General features: G+C 40.1%; 1 protein-coding gene across 4 annotated transcripts in view; it reads left to right on the forward strand.

The window, feature by feature from the left end:
- The window catches only part of LOC139534270 (protein Shroom4-like), a 104797-nt gene extending 93280 nt beyond the window's left edge, over positions 1–11517 (forward strand). For 2 of the 4 annotated variants that reach the window (XM_071333297.1, XM_071333299.1), the window contains one exon: positions 2–8149. In XM_071333297.1, coding sequence (XP_071189398.1) covers positions 2–160 — 159 coding nt within the window. In that variant the 3' untranslated portion in view covers positions 161–8149. Of the gene's footprint in view, position 1; positions 8150–9130; positions 9569–11211 lie in introns of those variants that run through there. The other 2 variants (XR_011666929.1, XR_011666928.1) reach the window with 2 other exon arrangements.
- The last annotated feature ends 276 nt before the right edge of the window (positions 11518–11793 follow it).

Below are 11793 nucleotides of genomic sequence, written 5' to 3' on the forward strand. Positions count from 1 at the left end.
GCACCGTGACTACAGTCATTACGTCAAGATGAAGGCAGCATTGCTGGTGGAACAGAGGCAGCTGGAGGACAAGATCAGGCTGGGAGAAGAGCAGCTAAGAGGGCTACGGGAGAGTCTCGGGATGGGATTAGGGATGTCCATGGGATATGGGCACTACTGAACCCCAACCAAGAGACCTGAAAGCTGGGCAGATGGATGGGGTATCGACACTATTGAGAGAAAGTGAACAAGGACAGTTGGAGCAGTTAAGAACCTTAATGGAGAGTCTGTGTTGGGGATGTCCATGTTGATGGGGGTATGGACACTATTGAGAGAACTAACTCTAACTTAAAGGTGAATTTTGCTTTTTAAAAAACAACTCTCTATTCCAGACACTTTTTTTTGCGATTTCACTTGTTTTTGATAAACTTACCCCAACCAGTGATTAACTTCCTCATTGTTGTTGTGCAGTAAGGGGGCTCTGAAAAAACGGGGGGCTCTGAACAAACATGAACAAATGTTCCAAAAACACCCAAATACGTCCTTTTAGAAATGGTAACACTCTGAGTATAGTGATGCAGGTCTTTAGATGTTGTACATGTGAAATTGTGTCATCCCGAACTTTATCCACAACGTTATATTCCATTTTGTGTGGAAATTAATTTCTGGTTGGGCAAAGGTCCTCAAAATCAAGTGAAATCGCAAAAAAGTGTATTGACCCTTCTATGACATGCCATTTACATCAAAATAATATTTGATTGTAAAAAAAGGAAATTTCTCCTTTAAGGAAACTTTAGAGACGAGTTGATGGTGTTAGGGATGGGCTGGGGGATGTATGTGGGATTCATTCATTATTGAGTGAAAACCACCCTACCCAGGGAGACCCTAGAGTGGGGTAGATGGGCTTAGGAATGGGGTTAGGGATGGAGAGAGCCATGGAATGTCTATGGGGTATGGGAACTATGGGGAGACAGGCAACCTCCACAAGGAGACCCTAGAGTGGGGTACGTTAGGATGGAGGGTGGGGTATGGACACTATTGAGAGAGAACCAACCCAACCTAAGGAGAGCCTGGAGAGCTATGGTAGAGTTTAGGGTTAGGGGTAGAGCTGAGGGATGTCCATGAAGTATGGGAACTGTAGGGAGACAGCCAACCCACACATGGAGGCCCTAGAGTTGGGTAAATAGGGACGGGGTTAGAGTTGGGGATGGGATATGGGCACTACTTCCTAAAACACTCCAGTACTTTTCCTGACACCAACATCTACACTGTTGTAAAACAGAGGTGGCCATTAAAACCACACAAGACAATTCATTAAGGCTGCACTTGGCAGTATTTGTCCATTAAGAAATACACACCTACTCTTTGGTGTTAGACACACTGGTACACCCAAGAGTAACAACTATCTTTCACTTACCAACTGTAACCTCACAATCGCATACTCCATGCACTACAAAACGAGGCCAAAGAATAAGTTGTTGTTTAGTGTGTGTGTTACTGAACAAGACTGGAGAAAGTATTTATTTATTTATAACTCTGTTGAGCAATACTGACAGGGAGAATTTGGGATGCTAGACGAGTGTATTTTCATGAAACTGTTGGAGTGCATTGAATACATAGAAATGGATAGAAGGTGCATGTGCCATAAAGCTGCCCATGCTATCACATAAAACATTATTGCGAAGAAAAGCCCTCTATCCAATTCTATGATTGCATATAATCCTATTACAGTAATATGTCCAGAAATGGAGAGAGACAGCTGCTTCTCTCCACTCTCATAAAACACTATACTAGCCTGAGTGCCAGTCTGTTTGTGCTATCATGCTAACTCCTTAACGCTTATTGTCGTGCCAAACATGTTTGGCTTGACAATGACAGCGATGGAGTTTGCCAAGAGCGCAAACGGATTTGGGGCCTGGAAAACCCTATACTCCATAACTGCATCACATCACTGCATTGACACCTCCTTAACACTACACTACCACACTATCACACCACGCCTTAGATTGTGTATATTGGTGTAGGGTGAAGTTTCCCCTAGACACTGATCCTGGGTCAGTTTTGCATTTTTGAAACTGGTTAAGGTTAAAATAGGGGGAGGGGAAGCTGATCCTAGGAAATTTCACCCCGGAGCCCTAAAATTACCACACCATGTCTTACAGTGTGTCTATGCATTCATTATTATTGTGTATATTAAATGTTGTGTATAGAAGTGATATTCATGTGTTATAACTGGAATCCATCATTGTAGTGTAAATATGTCATGAGAAGTTATGTCATTTTAATATATACGTCATATGGCATATAATCGTCATATGGCAAAGTTCATCCTAGTACAATACGTGCCAATAAAATAAAATTAACTTAGTTTTTATTACATTTTGGGGGATTTTTTGGGGGCACGTATTGTATTAGGATGAACTTTGCCATATGACGTATATATGCCATATGACGTGTATATATATATAAATGACATAACTTCTCATTTATATATATATATTATTGGCTGTTTGACCAAAAACATGCATGCAGACCATATATTTTTATTTTTGCAAGACAGCTATGTCTTACTATACTTGTGAGGACTTTTTGGGGACCAACGATTCCCATTCAAAATCCTATTTTCCTTAAACCTAACCTTAACCCCTAATCCTAACCCCTAATCCTAAAATAGCCTTTTTTACAAATGAGGACTGGCAAAAGATCCTCACTTCCTTGAATTCTAGTTGGTTTACTATTCTTGTGAGGACTTCTGGTACTCACAAGTATAGCAAAACGTGTGCACACACACTCGCACAGATACACACACAAGTGGCTTCGGAAAGTATTCAGACCCCTTGACTTTTTCCACTTTTTGTTATGTTACAGCCTTATTCTAAAATTGATTAAATAAGAAAAGATCCTCAGCAATCTACACACAATACCCCATAATGACATTTATCAAAATTAAAAACAGAAATACCTTATTTATGTAAGTATTCAAACCCTTTGCTATGAGACTCGGAGTTGAGTGCAGGTGCATCTTGTTTCCATTGATCATCCTTGAGATGTTTCTACATCTTGATTGGAGTTCACCTGTGGTAAATTCAATTGATTGGACATGATTTGAAAAGGCACACACCTGTCTATATAAGGTCCCATAGTTGACAGTGCATGTCAGAGCAAAAAACAAGCCATGAGGTCAAAGGAATTGTCCGTAGAGCTCCGAGACAGGATTGTGTCGAGGCACAGATCTGGGGAAGGGTTCGAAAAAATGTCTGCAGCATTGAAGGTCCCCAAGAACAGTGGCCTCCATCATTCTTAAATGGAAGGAGTTTGAAGCCAACAAGACTCTCCCTAGGGCCAAACTGAAGTTCTGTGGGAGAAGGGCCTTGGTCAGGGAGGTGACCAAGATCCCATTGGTCACTCTGGCAGACCTATAGTTCCTCTGTGGAGAGGAACTCCAATACCTGCAGCACTCCACCAATCAGACAGAAGCCACTCCTCAGTGAAAGGCACATGACAGCCCACTTGGAGTTTACCAAAAGGCACCTAAAGACTCTCAGACCATGAGAATCAAGATTCTCTGGTCTGATGAAACCAAGATTGAACTCTTTGTGCTGAATGCCAAGCGTGATATCTGGAGGAAACCTGGCACCATCCCTGGTGGTGGCAGCATCATGCTGCCATGATGCTGGATGTTTTTCAGCAGCAGGGACTGGGAGACTAGTCAGGATTGAGGGAAATATGAACAGCGCAAATTACAGAGAGATCCTTGATGAAAACCTGCTCCAGAGCGCTCAGGACCTCAGACTGGGGGCGAAGGTTCACCTTCCAAAAGGTAAACAACCCTAAGCACACAGCCAAGACAAAGGAGGAGTGGCTTCGGGACAGATCTCTGGCTGGACCACTCAAGATGTCCTTGAGTGGTCCAGCCAAAGCCCGGACTTGAATCCGATCTAACATCTCTGGAGAGATGTTCAATCGCTGTGCAGCGATGCTCCCCATCCAACCTGACAGAGCTTGAGAGGATTTTTTAGAGAAGAATGGGAGGAACTCCCCAAATACAGGTGTGCCAAGCTTGTAGCGTCATACCCAAGAAGACTCAAGGGTGTAATTGCTGCCAAAGGTGCTTCAACAATGTATTGAGTAAAGGGTCTGAATACTTATGTAAATGTGATATTTAATTTATTTATTTTTTGCAAAAATGTCTAAAAAACAGTTTTTTGCTTCGTTATTTTGAGCTATTTTGGGTAGATTGAGGGGAAAAAACAATTGAATCCATTTTAGATAAGGCTGCAACGTAACAAAATGTGGAAAAGGTCAAGGGGTCTGAATACTTTCGGAATGCACAGTATGTGTGTATTTTTTATTTTTTTTTACATTTTTGTTTACTGTATTCCTTACATAGTGCACTACTGGAAACGATGGGTTGGGACCAATTAAGGGGTCCCAAGCTTCCACACAAGTAAGCTAAACTTCCACAAGTAAAAAAAAGATCCACTTAGTCATGCATTCAATGGGAAATTTAAGTGAAAATGTTACTCTTGGGGGGAGGTTAGGATTCACTCCTAATTCTAGACTTATACTGCTGTGTATTTTCTGATAGGTATTTTTTATTAGATTTATTGCAAAAATCTTTTAGTAAAAAACAAGTGAGACGAGTACCATAATTAATAATACTATTTTAAACTACTGTGTGTTTATGAGTCGGGATTTGTGTAGTGTCTGTGTGTGTTCATGGGCTGTGATTTATTTTATGTCCTCTTGGGTAAAGCTTTGTTTATGTTTCATTTAGCGTAACATTTCATTCACTTTGTAGTAATAGTTAGGTAAACAGAGCTGAAATGAATAATAGCAGAAGAAAGAGGGAATGAGAAACTGTGTGATTGTGTGTGTCTGTGCGTGTGTAATAGTTAGGTAAACAGTGCATACAGCAAATGGAGGCTAACATATGAGCTGCCAGGTGGAACATTTAGACAAATAGTTTTTTTTTATCTTAAAGGATTTAAGCTGTAATCTCTGGGTAAAGAGAATCACTGTTGTAAAAGTGAATGATAGCAGGAGAGAAAGAAAGAGCCAGACAGTTTTTTGTGTGTGTGTGTGTGGGGGGGGGGGGGGGGGGGGGTATGGACGTGAAGAATCACCATTAGAGTAGCAGGGTGTGCATTCCAGAGTTCAACCCAATTCTGCTCTTCTTGGCTAAAGAGAGAGAGAAATAAATAAAAAGAGGGATAAAAGAAAGCATTCCCCCTGGACAAGTTTGACCCTTTATGGGAGGCAAGGTGGATAAATATTTATATTTTCTAAAATGTGGGCAGGCGATGGAGTGGAGCCAGAGAAAGGGAGGTAGAAGAGGAAAGAGATAAAATGAGATGAATGAAGGAGGGAGAAAAAGCTGATTTATACATCCATGGACACAGACATGAACCAGGCCTCGTGCATGCTTGCACACACACACTGTCTCTCGCTACCTCCATTTTTCTTCTACTCCTCTCCTATCTAAAGAAAGAAAAAGAAAGAAAGAAAGAAACACTAAACAGACCAAAGAAGAATCCTATGCAGGGACCACCAGACCATGGGAGAAGCTCAGTTGCATTTCCTTGACTCCTCGAGTCCTCTCTCCCGCCGCCTCCTCAAAACCCATTGAATGAGAAAGTCTTAATTCCCCAATGGGTTTTGAGAAGTAGGCAAGGAGAGGGGATGTGCGGAGTCAAGAAAATGCAATTGAGATTCTCCTCATGACCACAGAAGAAGAAGCCTACCATTCCCACAAGGTGTCACTATGTAGCTTCTCTTACATTAAGAATGTGAATCAACAGCTGTATTGGTACTAGGAGTACATATGAGTACGGATTTACAGTTTCCTTGAAGAAAAGTTGTCATGTTATCATATTCTCTGAGGTCATATTCAATACAGTCGAATATATTATTAAATGTAAATCAATAAATAATAATAAGGTCCATTGACAACAGCATAATCAAATGTTATTTATAACAAGCATTTGCCAACAATTGTTTGCATGTTTGTTGTAAACCAGATACCGTGAAGAACTAACCTAATGTACTGACAAGATCCCTTTAGTAGACCTGACTAGACTAGAGGATCACAGATAACCCAATCTGTTCCACTAACCCAATTATGTTGTCCATTGTCCATTTGAAAGACCCATTTGCGACCAAGCTTTCACTTCCTGACTGATGTCTTGAGATGTTGCTTCAATATATCCACATAATTTTCCATCCTCATGAAGCCATCTATTTTGTGAAGTGCACCAGTCCCTCCTGCAGCAAAGCACCCCCACAACATGATGCTTCCAACCCCGTGCTTCACGGTTGGGATGGTGTTCTTCGGCAAGCAAGCCTCTCCCTTTTTCCTCCAAACATAACGATGGTCATTATGTCCAAACAGTTCTATTTTTGTTTTATCAGACCAGAGAACATTTCTCCAAAAAGTACGATCTTTGTCCCCATGTGCAGCCTCAAACCGTAGTCTGGCTTTTTTATGGTGGTTTTGGAGCAGTGGCTTCTTCCTTGCTGAGCGGCCTTTCGGGTTATGGCGATATAGGACTCGTTTTACTGTGGATATAGATACTTTGTACCTGTTTCCTCCAGCATCTTCACAAGGTTCTTTGCTGTTGTTCTGGGATTGATTTGCACTTTTCGCAGCAAAGTACGTTCATCTCTAGGAGACAGAACGCATCTCCTTCCTGATCGGTATGACGGCTGCTTGGTCCCATGGTCTTTATACTTGCATACTATTGTGTGTACAGATGAACGTGGTACATTCATGCATTTGGAAATTGCTCCCAAGGATGAACCAGACTTGTGGAGGTCTAAAAAAAAAATTCTGAGGTCTTGGCTGATTTCTTTTGATTTTCCCATAATGTCAAGCAAAAAGAGGCACTGAGTTTGAAGGTAGGCCTTGAAATACATCCACAGGTACACCTCCAATTGACTCAAATGATGTCAATAAGCCCATCAGAAGCTTCTATAGCCATGACATCATTTTCTGGAATTTTCCAAGCTGTTTAAAGCCACAGTCAACTTAGTGTATGTAATCTTCTGATCCACTGGAATTTTGATAAGTGAATTATAAGTGAAATAATCTGTTTGTAAACAATTGTTGGAAAAATTACTTGTGTCATGCACAAAGTAGATGTCCTAACCGACTTGCCAAAACTATAGTTTGTTAACTAGAAATTTGTGGAGTGGTTGATAAACGAGTTTTAATGACTCCAACCTAAGTGTATGTAAACTTCCGACTTCAACTGTAAATACACAGGGGTTAATGGGGAAGATGGGTGACACCTGGAGGGGAGGTGGAGGCAAGCACAAAGACAAGTGAAACAGATCAGGGCGTAACAATTGCAATACATTTTTTCAATACATAAAAAATGCGGTACTTTCCCACACTCTACCCCGGCCAGGTGCAAATTGAGGGAGGGACACAACAAATAAATAGCTTTGCATGTGTGACTCGTTACCACAATCAATCAGTATGGCAAAAATAATCTCTGCTCAGAGGGCCTTAGAAATATCCCTGGGCCCAATGTTACTGTTGATTAACAGCGTATGCCATTTTGGGGCAGCTGCCCCTTCAGGTAGTGTCAATCAATCAATCAAATGTATTTATAAAGACCTTCTTACATCAGCTGATGTCACAAAGTGCTGTACAGAAACCCATTCTAAAATCCCAAACAGCAAGCAATGCAGGTGTAGAAGCACGGTGGCTAGGAAAAACTCCCTAGAAAGGACAGAACTTCGGAAGAAACCTAGAGAGGAACCAGGCTATGAGGGGTGGCCAGTCCTCTTCTGGCTGTGCCGGGTGGAGATTATAACAGTACATGGCCAAAAGGTTCAAATGTTCATAGATTACCAGGAGGGTCAAATAATAATAATCACAGTGGTTGTTGAGGGTGCAACAGGTCAGCACCTCAGGAGTAAATGTCAGTTGGCTTTTCATATCCGATCATTCAGAGTATCTCTACTGCTCCTGATGTCTCTAGAGAGTTGAAAACAGCAGGTCTGGGACAAGTAGCACATCCGGTGAACAGGTCAGGGTTCTATAGCTGCAGGCAGAACAGTTGAAACTGGAGCAGCAGCACGGCCAGGTGGACTGGGTACAGCAAGGAGTCATCAGGCCAGGTAGACTTGAGGCATGGTCCTAGGGCTCAGGTCCTCAGAGAGAGAGAGAAAGAAAGAAAGAGAAAAAGAGATACCATCTACATACTGTCTAAACCTGCAAAATATGGAATCAAGATCTGGGCTGCCTGTGATGCTGTTTCATCATATGCGTGGAACTTGTGTATACGGGGAAGCCTTGTCTTTTTTTGTCGTCAAATCCCTGCCAAAAGTCAGGTGACCTAAGCGCTTCCAAATATATAGTTGCAGGTCTGCCATATCTATCATGCTTGTGCATATCTCTCCTATGTGCAAATCTTTATGGCATTCATTTTACTTATGGTATTCATGTTACTTTACCTCGATTTACAAATGCAAATCAAAAGGTGTTTGTTTGTGGGCAGTGAATTGCATTTGTGGATAGCGATTTACATTTGTGGAAAGTGATTTATATTTGCGGAAAGGGATTTACATTTGTGGAAAGTGATTTACATTTGTGGATTGGTGATTTACATTTGTGGAAAGTGATTTACATTTGTGGATTGGTGATTTACATTTGTGGAATGGTGATTTACATTTGTGGATTGGTGATTTACATTGCGGATTGGTGATTGACATTTGCGAATACAGTTGGCATGATATTGATCCCATAGAGGAGAGCCAACCAGTAACAGCACAGCCCTCTTCATTATCGACGCATTGTGCCATCAATATCAAAGAGCCATTCCATACTCTGAAGTCAGGAGGACTTCGATAGTTAGGGGTTTGCCAGATTAATGATTAACTGCAATGTAATTGTTTGTCTGGCTTCAACATAACACAATTTTAAGTCATATGGGGCAGTCTTACACGCATTAGAAACAGCATTGGATGTGAATACAGTGGCAACATGTGGATCTGAGAAAGTATGATGTCATTAGTGTTTGTGGATATGTATGTAAATGTTAAGTTGTCTATTGTTTTGTCAATGTATGTTTTTGTTTATTGTCCCCCAAAAATAAAATAATAATAATATTTAAAAAGTTATTGTTTGTCTGCTTTACTACAGATTGCCCAAGACTTCTACATTTTAAACTCGGACTGCTCGAGGAAACTCACTGACAACTGGATCGCGGTCTTCAAGGACAAAAAACTTTGCTTCGCCAGCTGAGAGAAGCAGGCCCAAGATCTTCTCTTCAAAGTGTAGGTAGTTGACCCTGCTGGTGGTGCCTCAGATGCTCATAATTTGTTTGTTGTTGCCTGAAATAATTAAGTTATTCACTAAATATTCTTCTCTCCAGATACACAAGGTGCAGTGGCGACCGGTCATTCAGGTCAGGTGGGGCTGTTTTGAGCCCCACCTTTTTAGTTAAAGATAATTGTAAAACAATATATATAAAATTGGGTTTGCCTTTTTGCATGTTACTTTGGCATTAATACATGTCACATATCAGTTTGTAAATAATGTTTAATAATCATTGAGTTAATAAAGCCACATACAAACTTGGTCTCTTTTTTGATTTCTTGAGTAGGGCAGCTCCAAAATGCAGGTGTTTCAGCCTAGCTTAGTTCTTTCTGTGGTGGTGGGGCAGCCAGCAGAAAATACGGAGTGTAGGGGTTGGTAATGTTCTCTAGTTGCACCGTGATTTGCTCATTGTTCTGTCACTTATAGGGACACTACGTCACCGCCAAATCTAGGGGTAGAGCGCGAAAATGCATGCCCCTTGGGTGTATCAGCACCATTTCGCGCATAGATATTTGTAACGACACAAAAAGATCCCACCGTGTCGAAACGAACACTGTCTGTAGGCATTTATAGAATTGTACTGGCATTTCATGTTTCCATCAGTCCGGTTGTGACATTTGTCATGTGTCAGGTAATTCATCCGCATGAAATGGTTGGATGGAACCGTGGTTGGTGTTCTGTAACTGAAGATTTAGGCATCAAACTTTCAGTTTCTTTTTTTATGAATTTGTGCCTGCTTTTTGCTTACACTACGGTATGTGGCTCGTTTGCCTTTAGTTAAACTACTGAAGCGCGTTTTAGTACACTTTCATTATATCACAACAATTTATTTTAAATAGAAAATGTAATATTTTGGGGATTGTGTAAAGTGTTTTACGAATGAAACACAGTTATTTCTTAAGTAATGGCAGTCATTAGTCCATGTCCTTAGTAGAGTGACCTTCAAATGTCATATTTTACACTTGTTCTCTGTCTAACAATGTTTTAACTCGACCCAAATGTAGACTATTATTGAATGGCAAAACAGCATGATGTGTGTGTGCTGTCACCTAAGATATCTGAAGTGTGTCAGTGAATGTCAATATCTATGGATTAGCTCTGCCACTGTCTGATAGACAGATCTGTGTTAATACCACTTAAAACAGACAGTGTCACACACATGTTTGTTTTTCTCAGTTTGCAATTTAAGTGTGACCATCAAGTTCAGCCTGAGGCTGATGTACAGTATATATATTTTAATAATCATTCCTATCTTATGAAGTCTTATCTTGTGAAATAACACGTACTTAGACAATAGGGCTTTGTTTCAATGTGCTATTTTTAAAAAGTATATATTCTGGTACATTGTGGACAAGTCTTTGACGTTCTGATATGTACTTTATGTTCTGAAATGCAGGCAATGCATATACATTATTTGAAATTCTTGATTGTTTGTGTAGGAAAGGGAGGGGTGGGGTGGTAGAGAAAGTAAATATATGCACGCAAAATTTAAATCAGGATGACACTGAAAATAACCCAAGGATTACATAAAACATTTCTCAGTTGCTGGGCCAATCCCCCAAACCAGTGTGCTGGGTTTATGACACAACCCAACACACTGGTTTGTTTTAACCCAGCCATATAGTCTAATTTACCCAGCAGTTGGGTCATGTGCTCAACGCAAGTGGTGGGTTAGAAAAACAACCCAAACCCACTGAGTTGAATTAACCCAATGCTATATTTGTCCAATATTGACCCTGCGCTGGGTTGTCCAAATTACCCAAATTGGGTTAGCAATTTTTAAGCAGCAATAATTAATTTTGGAAAAATAATATGAATTGGCATATTAGGCATAACAAAATATCTACTTATTAAGATGTTTTCAGTATCCTAATTTTGTTTGTTTTGTTTTCTGATTGTTTCAGTGCAGGCGTTTAAACTGGTTTTGGATGAAGGATTTCCAATGGGCCACCATCTCCAAAGTTCACTCAAAATGGCAATAGTTCTGAACTGGGTTCGATTTAGTTGTTGTTGTTTTAATTATTTATATGTTGCTAATTATATTTTAAACTTCCATTGGTTTAAATCTATTGCTCAGTTATCACTTGGCTCATGTAAATAATCATGTAGTTGTACTTTTAAACATCCTAAGGTCAACATCCCCATAGTGTTCCCATTTCTCTCATGTAAATGTTGTAGCTACATAAAAATATTAAACATTTTATTTGGGAAATATCCAGTCTTTGCTAATGATTTCAAGTTGTATTGAATTTATTTTGATCTGTTAAGACATTGAATACATGTTGTTTAGTATACTTACAAAATTTAGTATGTTTAGCTTTTTCCTCTGTGAAGTAAGTTGATTTAAAGTTGTGTGATTTGGTTTCTGTAAATACATTTAGTTAGTTAACACACAGTAACCAGAAACATGATCTAATTTGCATATTCATATCCAGTTTGCAGCAAATTTGCAGCAAACAGTAGAATGTTCACCACAAATTTCCTAA

This window comes from Salvelinus alpinus, chromosome 11, assembly GCF_045679555.1.
Source record: "Salvelinus alpinus chromosome 11, SLU_Salpinus.1, whole genome shotgun sequence".
Taxonomy (NCBI): domain Eukaryota; kingdom Metazoa; phylum Chordata; class Actinopteri; order Salmoniformes; family Salmonidae; genus Salvelinus; species Salvelinus alpinus.